The sequence below is a fragment of the Coffea arabica genome, chromosome 2e, assembly GCF_036785885.1.
Source record: "Coffea arabica cultivar ET-39 chromosome 2e, Coffea Arabica ET-39 HiFi, whole genome shotgun sequence".
Lineage (NCBI taxonomy): Eukaryota > Viridiplantae > Streptophyta > Magnoliopsida > Gentianales > Rubiaceae > Coffea > Coffea arabica.
This window is the reverse complement of record NC_092313.1, coordinates 28688937-28711035: the sequence shown is the minus strand read 5'-3', so window position 1 is coordinate 28711035 and position 22099 is coordinate 28688937. Positions and strand designations below refer to the sequence as shown.

At 36.7% G+C, this 22099-nt stretch overlaps 1 protein-coding gene and 1 pseudogene across 1 annotated transcript; both read left to right on the top strand.

Moving 5' to 3' along the window:
- The first annotated feature begins 3414 nt into the window (after window positions 1–3414).
- On the top strand, window positions 3415–4713 carry LOC140036201 (uncharacterized). Its single transcript, XM_072077510.1, has 3 exons — window positions 3415–3699; window positions 3934–4160; window positions 4317–4713. The coding sequence occupies exons 1-3, from the start codon at window positions 3415–3417 to the stop codon at window positions 4711–4713; spliced, it is 909 nt and encodes a 302-aa protein (XP_071933611.1).
- A 9588-nt stretch (window positions 4714–14301) lies between these two features.
- Window positions 14302–20512, top strand: LOC113732303 (phenylacetaldehyde reductase-like; annotated as a pseudogene).
- The last annotated feature ends 1587 nt before the right edge of the window (window positions 20513–22099 follow it).

The following is a 22099-nucleotide window of genomic DNA, read 5'->3' as shown; positions in this document are numbered from 1 at the left end:
TGAACCCTCTGCCATAGAAATGTGCATCCGAGGAATGCATTGGAGCCTAAGCTATATTCTACAGGGTATACGTCCAAACACATTGGAAAAATTAGCTACTCGTGCTCATGATATAGAGTTAAGCATCATGGCCAATGCAACTGATGGGCTTCCTATTCAAGCTCCACGAGTGCAGCCGCCTCGTCAAAGCAATGAAAGACAAGAAAATAAAAAAGGGGACAAGCCTCTTTCAAGATTCAATAATAAGGAATCTATGGCAATAAACACAGCTCCCATGAAAATTGCTACTAAGGTGAGCCGAAAGGTCACCGAAAAGGTAGACTCCCCTCAAAATAGGTAGGTAAGAAGACCCACTTTGAAAGAGATGCAAGAAAAAGAAACCTATTCCTTGAATCTGATTTACAAGGGATGTTTGATGATCTTTTCAAGGAGAAACTCCTTGAACTTCCCGAAATGAAACGCCCAGAGGAAGCCGATTGAGTCACTGATCCAAATTATTGCTGTTATCATCGCCTGATAGGCCACCCTCTCACAAAATGTTTTGTCTTTAAGGACAAAATTATGGAATTGGCCCGTCAAGAAAAAATCCTTCTCGAAGAAGATAAAGTATCGACAAACCAAACAACAATAATGTTTGGGTCTATGTGTTGTCCGATAGAAGTTTTATCCACATCAAGCAATGCTTTGTCTAAGGAGTTTGAAAAATTTTCAATTGAATACGTTATTGAAGATGACAACGAAAGATGGACTTTAGTCACTCGAAAGAGAACTTGCAAGCCAAAAATAAAGAAGTACATCTTTTCGAAAAGCATTCATTCGACAAAGCCTAAAATGACAATGAAACAATGAAATGCAACAAAGAAATAAAAAGGAGTGGCCACAATGCCAATTCCTTCAGATTTTCAGCTCCTTCAAGAGATTCGACAGCCCGTGACACTGAGAGATTTATACCCAAGGGGTATTTAAGTGACGATGCTGATAATTCCATTTCTTGTAATGTCGTCAAAGTTGAAAATCCTCAAATCACACAAATTAGCACTAAATTTGAGAAAAAACTCAAAATCGATGATAACCACCAGTGGATTGTGCAACGACTATTATTTTTTATGATGACGATTTAACTGTTGAGTTCAAGACCTACAATCGACCTTTGTTTGTTAGTGCGTATGTCCGAGAACAGAAGATGACTCGGATACTCATTGATGGGGGATCTGCTGTCAATATTATGTCTGTACGCGCTATGAAAGAATTAGAAATCTCAAACGATGAACTCTCCCAAAGCCGCCTCATGATCCAAGAATTTAATCATGGGGGCAAAAAATAATTGGTCTTATAAGGCTTGAATTGCTCATTGATGAGTTGTCTTCAAGTGCGTTATTTCATATCATTGAAACCAAAACCTCTTATAATATGCTCTTGGGATGACCCTGGATTTACGAGAATGAAATTATACCGTTTACTCTGCATCAATATTTCAAATAGTATCGAGACGGTATAGTTAAGAAGGTTGTTCTCAATGATAAACCTTTCACTGAGGCCGAGGCTCACTTTGTCGATGCCAAATTTTACCTTCAGAAAAAAGTAAAAAGAAAAGAATCAGTAAAGGAAGAAAGTCAAGATTTCAAAGTACCCATTTTGCGGTATATTCCAAGATCAAAGAGAGAAGAAGGTCGTCTTCTTTTATCAGGAATGATACATTAAATGTTCCGCTCACCAAAATAGAACCTGTTAAAGGTGAGAAAGCGAGCTTGCCAGGATGTGTTCGTTCCAAAGAAGAACCGACAGTAGAATACTATTTACTACCAATTAATCGGACTCAAGAAGGTTTTGATCCAAACGCATATAGACTTCTTGCTAAGGCCGGTTATAACCCAAATGAGAAGCATGCATTGGGCAAACTCCCTCCTGAGGTAACTGGAGAGAAGACTCATGGATTAACACCTACGCAGAAAATATTGAAAGAAAAAGGCTATAATGTTGAAAGTTCATCGATGGGTCTTGGTTATCAATCGCCTTCTCCAGTGCGTATAATGATCAAAAGGGCAAGTTATAACTACGTGAACGAAGAAATGGAGGTCACAAGCCGAAACAGATCTGTGTTCGATAGGTTGGGAAATAAGTCAAAGCGTACTTTTGTGTTTGACAGATTTGGCTCACAGCCGAAAATTTTGAAACCGCCCGTCTATGAAAGATTAGGCAGTAAAAAGTAAGAGTACCAAGTTGACAAAGAAGAAACTCTTACTCCAATAAAAAAGAACGGACTAAGAAAGCGAGTCTCCAGTTTCTTCATGCACTATGGAGACTTATTCAATATAAGAATTGAAACCATTTTTTAAGAACAATGTCAAGAAAATATGGTTTCCTGTCATCATATTACGATCAGTGATCCCGAAGAAGAAGAAGAAGATGCGGATAACGCTCCCACTGAACTTGAACAAGGGGTAAAAAATACAGTCGATATGCTAAAGGAGATTAACCTTGACACAAGCGACGATTCTCGCCCAATTTACATAAGCTCTTATATGACTTCTGAAGAAGAGAAAGAGTATGTTGATTTGCTGCTCGAGTTCAGGGACGTCTTTGCCTGGAATTACTCAAAAATGCCTGGTTTAGATCCAAGGATCGCCGTTCATAATTTGTCTATCAAGCGAGGAACAAAACCTGTCAAGCAAACTCAAAGGCGCTTTCGGCCCAAATTGATTTCTCTGATAGAAAATGAGATAAATAGATTGATTGAAGTTGGGTTCATACGGGAAGTGAAATATCCAACATGGATTTCAAGCATTGTTCCTGTGAGGAAGAAGAATGGGCAAATTCGAATTTGTGTTGATTTTCGAGATTTAAATGAGACTTGCCCCAAAGATGATTTTTCGCTCCCCATCACAGAATTGACGGTAGATGCTACAACCGGGCATGAAGCACTATCTTTTCTCAATGGATCGCCTGGCTACAATCAAATATGCATGGTGCCCGAGGATGAGGAGGTCACTGCCTTCCGCACCCCCAAGAGAATTTATTGCTATAAAGTGATGCTGTTTGGCTTGAAAAACACTGGAGCGACATATCAAAGGGCAATGCAAAGAATTTTTGATGATATGCTCCATAGGAATGTGGAATGCTACGTTGATGACCTTGTGATGAAATCAAAGAAGCGAGAGGATCATATTCAAGACCTTCGAAGAGTTTTTCAACGCTTTCGGAGATACCAACTGAAGATGAATCCTTTGAAGTGTGCATTCGGAGTCACTTCTGACAAGTTTCTCGGTTTCATCGTTCATCAATGGGAATAGAGGTCGATCGATCTAAAATTGATACCATTGTGAACATGCCTGAACCGCGAAATATTCATGAATTGAAGAACCTTCAAGGGAAGTTGGCATATATTCAGAGGTTTATTTCTAATTTGGTCGGACGATGCCAACCCTTCAGTCGACTGATGAAGAAAGGATGCCATTCGAGTGGGATGAATCGTGTAGAAATGCTTTTACAAGCATCAAAATGTACCTCATGAATCCCTCAGTGTTGGCTGCGCCCATTCCAGGAAAATTATTGATTCTCTATATTTTCGCTCAAGAACGGTCGGTTGGGGCCTTACTTGCTCAAGAAAATGATGAAGGTAAAGAGAATGCGCTGTATTACTTGAGTCGGATGATGACATCTAATGAGCTGAATTACTTACCCATTGAGAAATTGTATTTGGTACTTATATTTGTCATTCAGAAGTTGAAACATTATTTTCAAGCACACACTATTCGACTCATATCTAAGTCTAATCCCATTAAATATGTCATGGCGAAACCTGTACTATCTGATTGGCTCGCGAGATGGTACTTCCAGTTTCAACAATTCTAAATTATTTATGTACCTGCAAAGGCTGTCAAAGGACAAATATTGGCAGACTTTTTAGCCGATCATCCCATACCTGCCTAGTAGGAATTGACTGATGAACTCCCCAATGAAGAAGTGTTTATGGTCGAATCCTCGTGGTCGATGTATTTCGATGGGGTTGCTCACCGTGATGGAGCTAGTGTGGGAGTTGTCTTTTATACTCCTAAAGCAGATATATTGCAGTACTCTTTCATTTTAACACGCCGGTGTTCAAACAATGTGACCGAATATCAGGCGTTAATTCTCGGTCTTGAAACGGCTATAGACATGAAGTAGTTGTATCTTAGAATCTATGGTGATTCAAAATTAGTGATAAATCAACTTCTTGATATTTATGATGTCAAGAAACCTGAATTGATATCATATTATAAGTATGCAAGACAACTAATGGGATATTTAGATAATATCACTATAGAATATATCTCTAGAAATTTTAACCAACAAGCTGACTCTTTGGCAAGGGTGGCGTCCATGATCACTCTACCTTCTCATCAAAATCAAATTTTAATATGTCAAAATTGGGTCATACCTCCGATGTTCGATGAAGAAGATGATGGTGGAGAAGAAAAAACTTATCATATTTTTGTCCATGAGATTGAAAAGAAGGATTGGCGTCACCTCATCATTGATTACCTTAATCATGGGAAATTACATGAAGATCTCAGGAAAAGGGTTGATGTACGTCGTCGAACGCCACATTTCATTTACTATAAAGGGACGCTTTACCGAAAATCATTCGATGGGGTGTCTCTACGATGTCTTGGAGAAGATGAGGCCATGCAAGCAATGGAGGAGGCTCACTCTGGGATATGTGGTGCTCACTAATTTGGTCCGAAATTACACTTTCCCATTAAGAGAATGGGATACTACTGACCAACGATGGTAAAAGACTATAGCGATTTTGTTAGAAGATGTCAAGCTTGTCAATTTCATGGCAATTTCATCCGTCAACCTCCCGAACCATTGCATCCAACTGTGGCTTCTTGACCGTTCGATACTTGGGGTTTGAATATAGTTGGACAGCTCCCAAAATCTTCTGGAGGACACATTTTTATTTTGGCGGCAACGGATTATTTCTCAAAGTGGGTCGAAACGGTTCCTCTAAGAGAGGTCAAAAAGGAGAATGTAGTAGATTTCATTTGCTCGCACATCATTTATCGATATGAGGTCCCGCATTATATCTCACCGATAATGGTAAGCCTTTTTGCAATGTAGCAATGAACAAATTTTGTGAAAAGTTTCATTTCAAACAATGCAATTCGTCCATGTACTACGCTGCCGCAAATGGACTCGTTGAAGCATTTAACAAGACCTTATGTAATCTGTTGAAAAAAATCGCGGATAAATCGAAAAGGGATTGGCATCTTCGAATTGGAGAAGCACTTTGGGCATACCGAACTACTTTTCGAACTCCCACGCAAGCGACCCCATATGCGCTTGTTTACGGTGTTGAAACTGTTCTTCCACTTGAATGTCAAATACCTTCGCTAAGAATTGCGATTCAAGAAGGGTTCAGTGAAGAAGATAATATTTGTCTTCGCCTCGAAGAGTTAGAAGCACTCGACGAAAGAGATTGGAAACTCAACAACGAATTGAGTGCTATCAAGCACGCCTTTCAAAAGCATTTAATAAGCATATCCGGCCACGCTCTTTCCAGATTGGAGAGTTAGTACTCGCTATTCGGAGACCGATCATTTTCACTCATGGCGGACAAAGAAAGTTTACTCCTAAATGGGATGGTCCATATGTTGTTCGAGAAGTGTATACAAATGGCTCATACAAGTTAGTTGCTGAGAATGGATTAAGGGTTGGTCCCATCAATGGCAAGTACTTAAAAAGGTACTATGCGTAATCGGAACCACGCGATGCTCCTGGCCCGCATGAGTTAAAGCTGTGGATGGCAACCACCAATAGTGTAGTATGTGGTTAAACTGCTAAAACACTCCACCAAATTCAAGGTGGTAAACAAATAGATACTCCTGTCCCGTATAAGCTAAAACTGTGGATGGCAATCACCAATAGTGTAGTATGTGGTTAAACTGGTGAAACACTCCACCAAGTCTAAGGTGGTAAACAAATAGATACTCTTGGCCCGCATGAACTTAAAATGTGAACAGCAGGAACTACGTGTGACTTGATTCCCTTTTTGGAATACGTAAGCAGTTTGGAGGGCAACTTCTAGGTTCAGTCACACCACTCCAAATCAAATCCTTGTTCCTTGCAAAAAAAAAAAAGAATCTTCTCTTTCCAAAAAAAATATATGAAATAAATAAAATACTCCATTTGAGTTCTTGTATCTTAAAAAAAAAACAAGAGATAAGGAACAGAAAGCATTTTATTATTCATAAAAAAATGGGAAAAAATTCATTACATGGAAAAAGAAAAAAAAATGAAACAGATTCAGAAAAAAGACATGGTGAAAAGTCTAAATGCCAAATTTGTAGTCCACTACGGCTATCTTGCATGATTCAAGTGTAGACTTCATGTCTTCAATTTCTTTCACTGCGTCATCAGTCAAGATGCTGGTACTTTCAATAGAAGAGAGCTCATCATGTGCCCAGGTTATTTCAGTCTGGATCTCTTTGAAAGTTTCATACTTTTGATTGATAGTTGACCTGATTTCTAGATCTTTTTTTCCCAAATTGATAAGTTTCTGTTACAGAACTTCCTTCCTGTCTTCAATAGACTGCAACTTTTCTTCAAGACTTTGCAGATGACGAGTTAGTTCTTCTTCATTCGTCTTAGTTCTCCCGAGTTGGACGGTCACTTTGGAAAGGAGTTCTGCATGTGTTTTTTTACTTATCTTTTTTCATGATGAAAATGCCAAAATATCATATGCCTCCGCCTTGGCAAACAATTCTATCAAGAAGTCCTTTAAAGGGAGACCATTGGTAGGATCCGTTCTTGTGATTTCCGTAATGATTTCCTCTGCGCACTCTTTTAAAGAAGAGATCTGTTCAATAGGAGTGTTAAGAATTTGCTCGGTAAAATCCATCCACAAACTCTGCAAGTATCTCCTTCGATGCGCTTGGATCAATTTTTTCTCGCAAAATTCTGAAATCAGTGCTGGTTTAGATTTCTTTCGGATCTCGTGCAAACCAATTAACTCCTTCTTACGCATTGGCAAGGTACCTCAACTGTGGGCAAATTATTTTGGAGTACTGATAGCTACTTTGTCGCTTTTGTTATTTGAAATTACATCATCAGTTTGGGTTGTGAATTGTTACCAACATCTTCTTGACGGAATTCAAAAAATGGGGGCTGAAAAGAAAAAAAGTTACCAAAAAAAATTATTAAAAAAAAAAAAATAGCGAGATGATTACCTTAAGTGGCGACACTCCAATCGATGGTGGTGTAAAGGAAACCTCCTCCAAATCAGAAGATGTCCTCTTCTTTGATCGGTTCCAGTGACGGTCTTGACTACTACTACCACTCGCCAATGAATGGGCTCCTCCTTGGGTAGATCCGATGCCCTGAACTTGAATCCCTTCCTTTTCTATAGCTTCGATAGAATCACGATCGTCCACCGTTTCGATTTCGACATCTTCTTCTGTGTGAGTCACCGATAAGGATTTTAAAACTTTGGGCGGTGTCTTCTGTGCTGGAATCACTGGTTGCGCCTCTTTGATGACCTGTCGAGAGTCCTTGGAAGACTTATTTTTTGTGACAATATTTTTCGAGGGACTGCTAGTAATTTTGTTCTTCCACAAGGTGGATGAGGTAAGACCCGTTACAATCTCTATAGCTCCATTATGATACACTGACTCGTTGGCGGAAGTAACCTTACCCTTCTTCGATGATTGCTGAGGGATCTTAACGGTGAATTTAAAGGAAATTGAAGAGACACTGTTTGACCGAGTCGACCACCAGGCGTCATAGTCTTTTGTGATCAATGGATGCTTCTTGTGCATGGGTATAGTCATTCGAGATCGCGTCTGCGTGCGAACTGAGGAATCCCATAGTTGAATAGTCTCACCCAAAGTATAAGTATGAGTGATCTCTTTCAAGTTGTTGGGGGTCTCTTGACAGAAGCCGAATTGTCTGCTAAACCTGCAAGGATTATATTTTTCAACAATGAAAGTATTGTCCTTACGTAGAGTTAAATGGCAAGAGCGTTGACTAATGAAGTAGCTCATAAGTCTTGATGATAAGGATCCATTGTCGATCAACACCTTTTCTTCATTTTCAGTCCAACACAATTTGGGAAGCATCAAAGGATTCACTTCTTTGAAGATTTTCTCAACTTCTGATCGGCCATAAAATATTGTCATTTTCTCACAACTAAATCTTGTCATGCGCGCGTGGTGGCTACTCACTTGATTGTTTTCATAATATACATCGAAGTATTGGCCAATCTAAGCATAGACGTAATAGATTGGAAAAATTACCCCATATTCTCCAAGGTTAGGGGTGTGGAATATCTCCCTCAACCCATGATATATGCTCGTAAGAACGAGAATTGCAAGGCAAAATCTTTTCCCTGTGGCCATTAAGCATGCAACCTTGAAGGCACTTGGGCGAACACGATCGACCTTTTTGCTTGGCAAAAGGAACTTGTAAATCCAGCAAGTTATGAATGCCGCAATATAGGTTTCCTTTCTTAAAGACCCTGGGATATCCAGTGTGTCGAAAGGGATGTTGAAGTCCTTCGTATCAGCAAGGTCGTGTGGCTCTAAGCTTCTAGAAAGGCTGTAAGTCATTTTCGGTTTAGATGTGGTCTTTCTTCTATTCGCTCTATTTGGAGGAACCCTATACCTAGCCTCTTCTTTGAACCAGAAGCGAATCCAGTCTTTCATCCATATCCCTTGGTCATTAGTCCAAAGGTGGTAGTAAACGGAAAAGATGTGCCTGCAACTTTCAGGGAGAAGTGGCTTCCCTTCTTTGTCACGAGTGAGAAGCTCCTGCGCCGAAATAATAACTTCATCAAAGAACGAGCCATCGATCGAAAGGCCACCAAGTCGATAAAGGTCCCAAAGTGTGATGGACAACTCCCCAACGGGTGTATGAAGTGTATTTGTCGAGGGACACCAATATTTGAAGAAGGCTCGCAAGAATTTTCATAGCGATCGTAGGAGTAGCTCGACGCGTAGACAGCTTCAAATATGCCAGTACGTATGAGTACCTCTTTATACCTTCCGAGGATGTCCTCAACCCATTCCCAATAATGAGAAGTGAAGCACGCCTCGCCAAAGAAGGACGAAAGGATCTTCCATGTAGTTTTGTCAATATTGAATCCCACGAACAGAAGCGTGAATTTGGCTATTTCTGGATCTCTGTTGTGAAGTGACGAATTTAATACGACCACTTCTTCTTCCCTCGATGTAGTGGAGAAAGTCGAGGGTGCCACCACTTCCTTAGCCCACTTGCTAGTCCAATTTTCGAGATGAAGGCATTCTTCAAGGGGTATGAAAGATTCAGCGAACGGGCTGATTGCGGGTTTATGAATATGTAGTGACAAGCTCTTTGATTGAGGTCCACCCCGTTCGTCCGTCAATGAAATATGTGGTAATGGCGTGGCGTAGTCCTTAATTTGTATGTTTGCTAGAATTTTGTAAAAGAAAGTATTAGATGATGAAGGGAACTTCTTACAAAAGTTTGGTAACTAAATTACCTAATTGGTTGCTTTTTTCAAATCCCCGAAATTGTTTCAAGCTTCTTTTCAAGCACGAGGTTGGTTATCTACAAGAGAGCAAGTTAGTAAGGTTGAGATATTGATATGGACCTGTGTGAAAATTAAGGCCATCTTATGACACATGCGGATGCAATTCTACAAGTTTAAAACACAAGACAAGTAGGCATACGAATTTCAAGTGCTAATCACATCCGAGACATCAAGGATGCATCAAAATAAACACGCAAAGTCTATTGCTGAAGTTCCGTTTAGCAATTAAGTACGGGAAAGCAAAATCCTAGGTGCCAATTTGTCATAAACACGAAAAAAATGGCATAAAAAATGGCATCGACAGGATGTGGATAGCGGGTGGCACCAATTTGGTTGAAGCAACCGTCAAATATTTCTATATGACCGCTCATAGTGCATCAACTTTTCATCTTAAAGCATGATTGGCGGACATAATGTTCTAACCAATTCATGATGGGAAGTTTCATGCGAGGCCAACAAAGACAATAATTCATAAGGTACTTAGCATCTTGCATGGGAAATAAATGTAAAGCACATTGGGTCAGGTGTTCTGGCAACATCGGCAAAGAAAATATTGTCCCTGAATCTATCTGTGCACAGACTACAAAAATCAGCAATTGTTCCATGCAAGGTAGTAAAAAGAAAAAAAAAGAAACACAAGCAGGGTGGTAATGAGAGCGTCAAGTCATTCATCGGTTAATCCGTATGGGTTCTACTGTAAACTCAAGAGGCATATTAGATCACTGCATGAAAGTTATTTCGGGTGGGATAATTTGAGAGCCCGCGGGTTAGTTATACATAGATAAAAAAGAAAAAAAAAGGGTTTTGAACTCTAGCAAGGAAGAAATTCATCCATAGCTTGGGAAAAGTAGTGCGTACCTTGAAATAATAGCTCGGCAGCAGTGATGACCGACTTCAAGTTGATTCTATTAGTCGAAAAGGCTAGCAAAGCCAAGCAAACCAGCAAATAATAAACAACGGCACTAGCAAATAAAGACGTAGCGGCAGTTCGATAACATTAGCGAAAAAAAACGAGGGAGAGTTTGCCTTTGGATTGTGGGAAAACTAATGCCTCAAACCTTCGAGTATATATAGCAGATATGCGTTCCATATTCAAGAAGGATTCTGGTCAAAGGTGTTTCAGCTTGAGATGACAAAGGGTTCATTATTTGTGGCTTAGCGGGTTAATTTGTCAAGCCGAGGAAGTTGACTAGCGAAAGAAGTTGGTTTCCTCCTGTTTAGTATAGTGGGACGAAGAGGGAAGAAAGAGACATGGAGCTCTGACTCAAGATGGTTTTGGAGAAGAATTGTTCTCGCAATCGACTTCCTCTGCGAGTTGGGTCTCAACATTGGTGTCAGACGGCTCCTTGAGTTTCAAATATGTTCAGTGGAGAAGTTAATTGATTAGTCAACAATGATGCAAATCCTGGCTTCAAGAAATGGAATACCACAAAGAATAGAATTGGTCTGAAATAGCAAACATGAAGCTACTACGTAAGATGATCCGGCCTCGGGAAATTGAGAGCACTAGTACATGCTATCATCATTCTATGTTATCAATTAAGAGCCACGACTAGTTTCAAGGAGCTTCATACATTAACGGCTTTGGACTTGGGGATTTATAGAAAGGATTTCTACTACAAATTCGGAGAGGAAGGTGAGTTCAAGTGTAATTGGCTTCCTAGTTCACCTAAATTGTCTAGGGAATACCTTCGCTCTGGAGGTTCCTAGCAATTAAATCGGTTGGCAGGCTGAACATCTAAAAGAAAGTGAATTCTAAGCTGGTTTCGGGGGCTTGCTCTTCCATAGGATTATAAAGGACAAAGCTTCAATTCATGTTGGCCTTGGAAGGAATTATTTTCACAACCAACTTCTATAGGCTGATTAATTCCTTGAAGAATTGTGTTGGGTTACTCTTCAAGCTTCGGCTTTATCACAAAAAGAAGGAAAACAAAAAGGAACTCAAATGTTTAAGTTCATCAAGGATACAAATCTTAGAATTTCGCCAAGAAGCCGACTGGTTCAAACCTTGAATCTTGTGAAGCGGTGGAATTCATGATTGATCAAGGAACAATGCACTTGTCTTATAATTGGAGTTGGTAACTTCCTAGGCCAATGAAAAGGTGTTTTGCATGTAAGGTGCACTGGTGCACTAGTGCTTGATCAATCACTTACGAGATTGAATTCCATGAAGTTTGATTAATCACTTATGTGCCTATTTGGTCATTGAAGTCTTTGTGCGGCTGGCTTCCTACTTAGGTGACTTGATTCACAAAGTTTCGAAGTCCAATTTGGCAAGAAAGGCTCTTAAGCGAATTAAAGAAAGTCAAAACTTGTCCGTTTAAGTTGTACTCTTCGCAAACAGGTTTTGAGGGGGCATTTGTAGACAATGAAATTTTAATTAAATTCCAAAAATTACCATTGGTCTATAAAGTATTTTTATCCAATTGAATATTGCCATATGGCATATACACCTGGAAAGATTAGTTATTAAATGACCAATTATATTTCGCCACGTGTCAAGTTGAGGTATTCCGAATCAATTCAAATTGCAGGGATATCTCCACCAACCAAATCATATCATGTCACATGTCTATTAGATAAATATCTAAATATTTATTTCTTATTAAAGGGATAACATTTAGAGTTGTTTAATCCAAGTATATTTCTTATATACTGCAATAGCTTGGCCAGTCAAACGGCGCCACGTCACGTGTCCCCACGAGTTTGGCCAATCGATGAATTACTTATCTCTTTATTAATAAATATAAAATGAAGAGATAATATTTGACTAGCACAGTCCTAATATGACTGCACGTCTTGCAAGACAAGTAAAGTGGTACACAAGTCTTCAGCCTCTACCTTTTGCTACAGCTATAAATAGGGGTTTCTCTACCAAGTCACACACAGAGACACCAAGAGGCATCTCATTCGCTCAAAGCATTGAAGCTCCAAGCTACAAAGGTCTGGATCTTCAAGCTCTCAAAGTCTCCCATATATCAAGACTTGAGTCTTCAAATATCTTCTAAAATTCTTCAAATCTTCTATATCAAGATTTGAAGGAATCGGTGGTGGATCCAAGAACAAACTGCGAAGCCCTTGAATTGGCATTCAAGGAGGAGAATCGAGGGAAACTCTCTACGAGTTCGAGAAAACCTCAGAGATTGTGCTCACATATTTTTCTTAAATTTATATATCACATATTTGTCGTGTATATTTCTTGTTTCTGAAAACTTTAACTTTTATCGCGTACAGCTATCATCAAGCCAATTCCCATTTCTCAATCAGAGAAGGATTTCTAGTCAATCAAAAACTTTGTTAGATGCAAAAAGACTGCTGCGTGTTATCTTAGGACTGGTTATAAATTTAATCCTTAAAGACAAAAAAATTTTTTGGTCCTTTTCATTCTTTATTACGAAGGAGGTTTGTTTACCTGGTATTCGGTGGATATTTCTTGAAATGGGCTTCAGATTTAGTTTTGCCAGAAAAGTAAAATTAAATTGAAAAAAGTATTTAAATGTAAGAAAGGCAATAATATAAGTGCATGCATTATTTTTTTAAAAGTGTGCATGCATTTGCATGATAAAATAGGTGCAAATTAGGCGAAGTAACCAATATTTAACTAAAACTCTTGCAAAAAAACCCACAAACTTTGTCGGGATTAGTTTCTAGTTCAAGTAGTTTGTACTTTTTGACCCGAAAAAATGAAAAATAAACAAGAGAATGGTTTATCTTGGTAGTGAATTTAAAATTTGTGTCTCTAGCCTTGGGATTGTATTGAACAAAGTCAAGAACCTTGGTATTTGTTCATATGCAACCGCCTGATTTTGGATTTAGGCTAAATTGCATTTAACCTCTATAGTTTGGTGTTTTACCACGTAAACCCCCATGGTTTAAAAACTATATATAACCCTCTCATGATTTGGGTTAATGTGTCATTATTAGTTTTTTCATTAAAACTAATAGTCAATATTAAAAAGTCAAACTGATAAATTGACAAATTTATCCCTTCATTACTTCTTTTTTTCCTCCAAACATAAAAAGGAAGAAATTGAATAAAAAATAGATAAATAAGAACTAGAAAATACCATAAAAGATTTGGTTTAAAAGCTTATAATGATATTTATAGTAAAAAAAGATTTGGTATTTTTTTGTTTCTTATTTTTTTGTTTTATCTTTACCTTCCATATTTTTCGTTTCTTATTGATTTTATTTTTTATTTCCCTTCTGTCTCTTTTGTATTTGTAAAAAATTAAGGTTTTGTAAGCCAAAATATAGGTTTTCAAAATCATTTGTACTCTTTCCAAAAAAAAAAGAGAAAGAAAAGGAAAACAAGAAAAAAAAACAAAAAAAAAGTAGTGAAACAGTGAATTTGTTAAGTTTGAATTTGACTTTTTACTTATACAATAATCCAAACTATGAGAGAGTCGTATATAGATTTTTAAATCATAGGGGATTATGTGATAAAACATCAAAGCATAAGATGTAAAAGGTAATTTATCCTCGTATTTATTGCTCATTTCTATTTACACTGATCAATTGACCTTGATAAAATGGGACGTGACGCGATTATACCATACGTATGTCAGCGATGATCCATGCAAATTGCAAGAATAGATATGGATCTCCCCAGTCTCCCAGTAATCTCATATCCAATCTTTCGTCTTCTTCACCATAGCTATATGTACACCATATAGGCCTCCCTCCATTATTATTAGTCCAGAAGTAAGGCAAACAGGTGACAGATTCACACACAAAAATATTATAACAAAATGAGTGGAGCAGGAGAAGGGAAAATGGTGTGTGTGACGGGAGCTTCGGGTTACACAGTTTCATGGCTGGTGAAGCTGCTGCTCGAGCGCGGTTATACTGTTAAAGGTTCTGTTCGAGATGCCAGTTAGTCCAGTTTTTATTCTTGATCAACTATCTAAGTGGCTTGTGCAGTTTTTGATGCCCTGTTCTGATTGTTGTTTAATTGCTCCTGGAATCTAACATTTTAGGGTAAATTACTTATAACAATATTTTAGGGTGATTTTATATAATGCTAGATGGTCCCCTTAAGATTTCAAAATAGTCACATAACCCCCCATAGTTATATGTAAAGCGGAAAATGATGGAATGCACAATTAGTTACGACATTTATACCAAACACGCTCTAAAAGCGTGTGTGATAAAGTCTTAATTTCAATGTAATTCCCTTATAGTTTGTATAAATGCCTACTTTATCCCTCCTGTGATTTTTATATTTATCCACATAATCCCCTTATACTTTTATATAAGGTAATTAAATCGTCGATTGATTTAGCATTTAAGTAAAAATGCTAATGGTATTTCAATTAACGACATTACATAGGATATTCTCCATCAAGTTTCCGCTTTACATAAATCATAGTGGGTGAATTGGATATTTTAAAATGTTAGAAGGGTCATGTGGCAACAAACAAAGCCACAGGAGCATTATATGTAATTTGCCCAACATTTTTATTCAACTCTGCAGTGTGAAATTGTTTTGTAGCTCCAGATGATATTCTTGCAACAACTGCTAGTAAATGCTCCCCAAGTTCTGTTTGCTCAAAAAAAAAAAATCACTTGCAAAAAAAAAAAAAAAATTGATGTGGACCAACCTAATTGATATTTGAGTAGCTGAAACTATATAATGTATACCTTAACAGTAATGTTTCATGCTCCAGATACAAAGATCAAGTTATACTAAAAAATCTTTACCCTATCGAATCTATATCCTTCTTCTGAAGGACTGAGTTTGTTATAAAAATAGTGGTAGATGGCATACAATTGTCCCTCTGATAATTATCTCAAGAATTAATTGTTATCAAGAAAGTTACAAATGTACGCATCTCAAAACCAGAAATCATAGGGCTATGATATTATTGTGGTCATATTATGTTGCCCGTCAATTTCTTTTCGCTTTTCCCCGCTTGCCTTTAGCTAGTCAAATTTATCATTGCTTTGAGATTCGTTTATTATTACTCTTAAGTCCATTTCTTCTTGAGTTTTGACCATAGTGAAAACCAAGGCGGTCTCCTGTTGGCGGCATGGTTTTGATTATAGCTGTCTGAACATTCTACTGATGCAGTCATGACACAGATGATCCGGAAAGGACACAACATTTGACATCACTTGATGGAGCTAAAGAAAGGCTTCAGTTGTACTCGGCAAACTTACTAGAAGAGGGATCGTTTGATCCAATAGTCGAGGGATGTGAAGGGGTTTTCCATACTGCATCTTCAATCAAACTTTCATTTAGCAATCCAGAGGTACATTTGCTTTACAAGATTGAAAATTCTCTACTGTCTACAAAATCTGCTATTTATCTAGTGAAGTTTGAAAATCGTAGCATATTTTCTGATTTATAATTGTACGACTTCTTTTAGTATCTTCCTCTGTTGCATTTTTACTGGCTTTTTTGGGTTATAGTCTATTCCTCTATATATGATTTATGACAATGTTACAACTGTAAAATAAAAAAGAGTTAGAATCAAATGTTTCCAATTCTACAGCTCTACTTATTCTTATATTAACCAAATGGAAGAGATTAATGAAGCAAGCAGGTCTAACACCTGAAGAATATTTCTTTACATTTGGTACATACAAAACTATTCTGTTCCTGCAGGTCATTCACAAAAAGACTGTCGTGTGTTATGTGCTTTTGTCTCTCTTTAATCAGTTTACATGATGTTTCTATAAAATGATCAAATGATGTTTAAAACATTTGCCTTAGGAAATGATGTTTCTCTGTTGGTACTTCAGAGAAACAATTCAAAGGGTGCAACGTTATGGAATAAAAACATTAAGAGCCATAAACATAGCAAATGGTCCACAATTGGGCCGTAGATTGGGTCGACTAACTATTTTCCTGGGTAAGTCAATGTTTTTAAACCCGGACCGGAGAGTGAACCGAAAAATCTTTCGGTTCACGGTTCAATCGATTCAACCGATTCAACTCCGGTTCAAAGTTTTAATAATTTTTTATTCATTTTAGTATTAAAATTTTTGAATAAAACTAAAATATTTATTTTAGAAAATAAATACTTAATAAAAATCGATTGAACCTTCGATTTTTTTAAGTTCTTGATCGGTTTTGACTAGTTCAATTAATTCTTTAGCTTTGTAATTGAACCGGATCGGAGACATGATCGGTTCGCGATTGAATCGATCGAACCGATCGATCCGATCCAGTTTTCGAAACATTGGGGTGGGTCAGTCAGGGTAAGGTTATAGAGCAAGCTACAAGCTTGTCCTGGAGCAAATGAATCGCTGCTTTGACCAACTAATTATTCAGTCAGTATAGAGCCATAGTTTTTGGGTGCCGATATCACCATGAATAAGAAGCCTATAGAAACTACAATATATGTTCGAGCATCTGCAAAATAAATGTATCTTCATTTGTAAGTTGATTAACTTCTATTAATGATTGTGCCTTAAAATTTTACGTAGTACACCTATCCTTGTCTGTTTCTCTAATTGTGTTTATGGATTTTTATTTAAGTAACTTCGTAGAACTTTGATTTTAGTCATTTCAATGAACAAGGTTGACTCACAGACACTAAAAGAAATTGCAACATGCATTATGTGTTCACGCTAAAATCTGTTCGCAGGATTTATGGGAGCTACTCCTTTTCTATTTTCTCTGTCTGTCCTGTTCAAGCCAGAACAGAATTTCATTGGCTGATATTTGGTAGCAAACGGTTTAATTGGTGACCACATCTGAGACTTATTTCAGTTGTTCCTCTATTGGTCTCAAGTTCCTGTCACCCAGTGAAAGCTCAAAAAATTCGGGAAAAAACAACAATAAAGGACCTGAGACCTTATTTTAGCAGCAAGAGGAGATAAGACAACTATATGCATCCTTTAGCTAAGTAACTAAAGCTGTAGGTTTACAGCATTTGTGGTGAAATTCTCAAACATAATACCCGAATGATAAGTTTTTTGCAGGTTAAAAGCATAGTCTTACTTATGACTGGTAATGACTTCCTTTTTAACTTGGTTTGATTTCATAAGCAGAACTACTGGAACCTGCAGTAAGCGGAACACTGAATGTGCTGCGGTCATGTGCAAATTCTTCTTCTGTCAAAAGAGTAGTTATAACATCCTCTATGGTTGTAGTTTCAAAAAACAGAGAATTAAAGGAGGATGTGGTAGTTGATGAAAGTTGGTTTTCCGATCCATCATACTGTGAGGACCAAAAGGTACATATATTGTCCGTCTTCTTCCAGCAAAATCTAATACGGAATGCTGGAATTCTTTAGTTTTAACTTGTTATTGGAACACATATGAGGAGTTAGCCCAGCTGTGGAGATAATTAAGTTAGGATCTTCATGACTTGGTGGTACTTTAATAGGCAAAAAGAAGGATATTTTTGTAACCAGAATGGTCAGTCCATTTCTTTCCTTCTATCTAAGTAACAACTTAACTTTAACGAAAAATTAATAATGTAGTGTGGAATAGTCGAGGAAAGAGCAATATGAAAGTTTTCCTACTCAATTATGCATCTCTTGCATTATCAAACTCTATATTATTGTCTGAGAATACACACCTAGATGAGCAATATTTGGTTGGTCGGTTGAAAGGGAACTTCTGCTATAATATCATGAATATGGCTCTATGTGTTCAAGTGTCAAGGTCCCTTGTAGTTTTGCTGTTAACTTGTGGATTAAGAGATCAGATGATCAGGATATGTCGACACTCTGGTGCTTTGCATCATTCCTTGAATATAAAAAGTTTACACCATTGCTAGGATCCTTGAGAAATCTACTTATTCACTTAGAGCATAGCTTGTCCTAGGAAATGTGGATACTTTCACTCTGTGGTCTGTAGCCACAGCAATAATAGTTCCAACTGTTGTTAGCTACTGGTTTTGTCAAATTTGTATAAATTTATAATGTTACTTCTTAAAGTTTACAAATCTAATTACTTTCTGCTACCATCTTACCAACATTTACTGATTTTTTGGTGTTGATAGTCTTGGTATGAACTTTCAAAAACCATGGCCGAGAATGCTGCATTGAAATTTGCAAAGGAGCATGGCATTGACACACAATCACAATTCATCCAGGATTGGTCATTGGTCCTCTCTTGCAGCCATCTATTAATTCGAGCGCCGTTTTGTTCCTCAACCTATTAAAGGGTTTGTTTCAAAATTTATTGAATCACCTTAGTAATCATTGTCTAACTGACTCTTCCATCTATGTTAGTTATAGCTTTATTATGCACCACAACTTTCTTTGTTACAGTAGAACAAAAAACTTATGACTAATAACATTTCAAGGCACTGCTGGCTAATCACATGATTGACAGACATAGATCAGAATGTGAACTGATATATCAAGCTATAAACTCTGACCAGCTTATGATGTTTTAAAGGTTTGCAGTACAATCTTTCATCTGAAATTCACGTTGTGTGCATCTTCCTTTCAACAACATTGACGTTCTATGTGATTAACAGGAAGGAAAAGAAATTTTTTGGTGGTAATTGTGAGGAAAAATTTGTTAGGAGTAGTCACTGTTTATGTTGTTCAGACTTGCTAAAGCTTGTTTATTCCTCACATAAATAAATAAACTATCCTTTGAAACCTAACTCTAAATCTGAGAAATTCCAGGTAATAACTCGACAGATTAACTAGAAGATTGTTGGGATTAATCTTTCTTATTATTCACCAATTATCTGAATTGTCTCAAGTAGTTCATTCCTCACATCTCCCTCCCCTCTGTGGCTTTGCTGATACTAAAACAGAACAAAGTAGTACATACCACACATTTCTTCTGGAAGGCAGGCCATGGCCTCTAAATTTGACTCTTTTCATGGCAAACAACATTGTATTTAATTGTATGCAGAGTTTCACTTATGTTCGCTGAAGAGCCTGCAAAAAAAATGTGTTTAAAGATCTTAGGTGCCAAATGCAGGGGTTGAACCATTTCCTAAGGCAACATGTAGCTGGGTTGATGTTAGAGATGTTGCCTATGCACATGTTCTTGCCCTTGAAACCCCTTCTGCAAGTGGAAGATATTGTCTGGTTGAAAGATGTGCAAATGCCTCTCAGATCATCAAGATTTTGCATGAGCATTACGCAACTCACCAATTTCCTGATAAGTAAGTCTTGTTTTCCTTGTTTAGGTCTTTACAGGCTTTTGCTGATGGCCTTGTATACGTCCAAAATGTATCACATATTTTTATACTCTCTTTTAAAGGACATTAAATCCTAAATTTTCTGCCTTCTTTTTTTTTTCTTTTGGTCTCATGTTCCATAAAATGAGCTCTTTCTCAGGTTGATTTCTAGAAGATGGTCTTCTTTGGACTAGGATATAGCACCAAATTGGCTTTGCCTCCAAAATAGAAATTCCGTTTTAGGTTTTTTTTTTTTAAAAAAATAAATTTCATTCATATCACAACTAAAGCTATCTTTTAAAAGGTCTTTTGAAACTTCGTAAAAAGGCACAATTTACAGTAGATATGAGGCAATTGTCCAGTAGATTTTCAAGCATTTGAATTTACACTTGCATTTTCATTACCTAAGCTTTATTTATGTTTGCCATAATTGTGTATTGTCCCGCATACAGCAGAATGTCAAACAATACCAACCTTATCAGCCCAAACTACAGAGCCTCCAATGAGAAGGCAAAAAGGTTGGGAGTTCGATTCACTCCTTTGGAGGTCAGCCTAAAAGATGCTGTTGAATTCTTCAGGGAGAAAAATTTAGTCAGTATCTGAGCTATGGCATTGATTTACTATTGTATTCAAACTATTAAATTAAATAAACCAGCTAGTTATCTCAGCTGGCAGGGGTCACCCTATATGTTTATTTGTCCCACCATATTTGAGTTATTATTCCCACCATTTATGTGGATTTATTTGTAATATATTTCTCATAACAGCAAAAATTGCGAAATAGTAGACTATTTCTTGCATGTCATTTTTCATTTTTTGCATGTAAATTTGAAAATAGGAAATTCAACTTTTCATTTTTTCAGAGTGGGCATTTTCTTACAATCCTGTTGTATGATTTAATCATAGGTTTTCTTCCGCCTCTGTGCTTTTGGTATGCAAGCTGTGGAATACCTAGGAAAAAATGGAAATCCCTTTTAACTCCAAAGGCAAATTCCAACTAATTGAACACAATCTGATTCTGAATACAAAGCCAAGAGGGGGAAAAAGAAAAAAGAAAAGGAGGATGCAGATATTTTAGAAGTTCCCTTCTAGATTTTGAAATGATTGAATTTTGACAAAAAGCATATATGCTTGCTAAATTTACTGTAACAACTAATAAGAAATGGCAAACCATTTACAAGAAAAGCTTGCGAATCAAGATTAAAATGAACTTACATTTATTAAAGAGAAGCATTTTCTAAAATTCAAGAAATACTAACGTATCCAAAACAAATTCAGTACTAAAAAAAAAATATTAGGCCTGCACTGAATGTCTGAGAGCTCAATATTCTAACAAAAGTCATCATTTTTTTAAGCCATTGAAATCTAACAAAATGCTTTATGAAATAAAGATCAAACCTAAAATCCAGAGCAACAAGTAAATCTTTCCAAATATGTGATGATGTTTTCAGCGAGTTTATTGCCAAAATAACTCTTCTTTTGAAACATATACCCAAAGTAACCTAATTTTAAAATTTATTACCTTTATAATTCTTTTTTTTCCACATAGGTTGCATATGTGGTAGGATAGAGATAGAGACACGTACTATCTCTCTTTTCCAATTAATATCTTCCCTGATTCTCTCTCTGAACCTACCCACTTTTTTTTCCTTTATTATTTTTTGTCCTTTCGTTATTTTTCCTTGTCAAATGTAATTGTTAAAAGTCAATATTTATATTAACAACATCTAAAACTTCATTATCATTCCTGATATTATGAAAATATTCTCCTCGAATTAATAATTTCAAGGTAAATGAAGATTATTCTCGTCTTTTCTGTTGTGCAGTTTTTGGAACATTCTTATGGCCTTCAAAAAATTTTGAATACTAATTGTTTTAACAAATGATTTCTCACACCGTGTGCTTGATAAAATATCTAAGAGGAAAACTACGTAACAACATAAATTCATGCTCAATGTAAGCATGTTCATTTGTAGTGCCTCTCTATCACATAATCAAATAATCTCGTATACTTGAAGTATTTTTGCATATTTATTCAACATCAATTAATGGCTTGTGTTACTTTTGATAAACTTTAGCATTATCTTAATTGCAATAGTTTGATTACTTTTTGTAAAAGTACTTTTCAAGGAGTAGAAAGCATAACATGAACAAATATGATAACCTTGAAGTTTTTTAACTTTTTCTTATTATTGCTTATAATGTTCATTGCAATTTTTGTATTTTGCAAATTTATTTTTGAAAAAATATATGCAATAAGTTTGATACATTTAAAAAAATTGTAGAGAGCAATAATAGCAAGGTCAATAATGGTAAAATTTATTTTAAATAATTATAAGGAAATTATCAAAGTTATGCAATTTTCTTGTGCCTCTATAATAAAACAGTTTAAATTTTTAGTTTTTATTGGAAACTATAAACTAGATTAAAGCTTTCCTTTCTTGTTA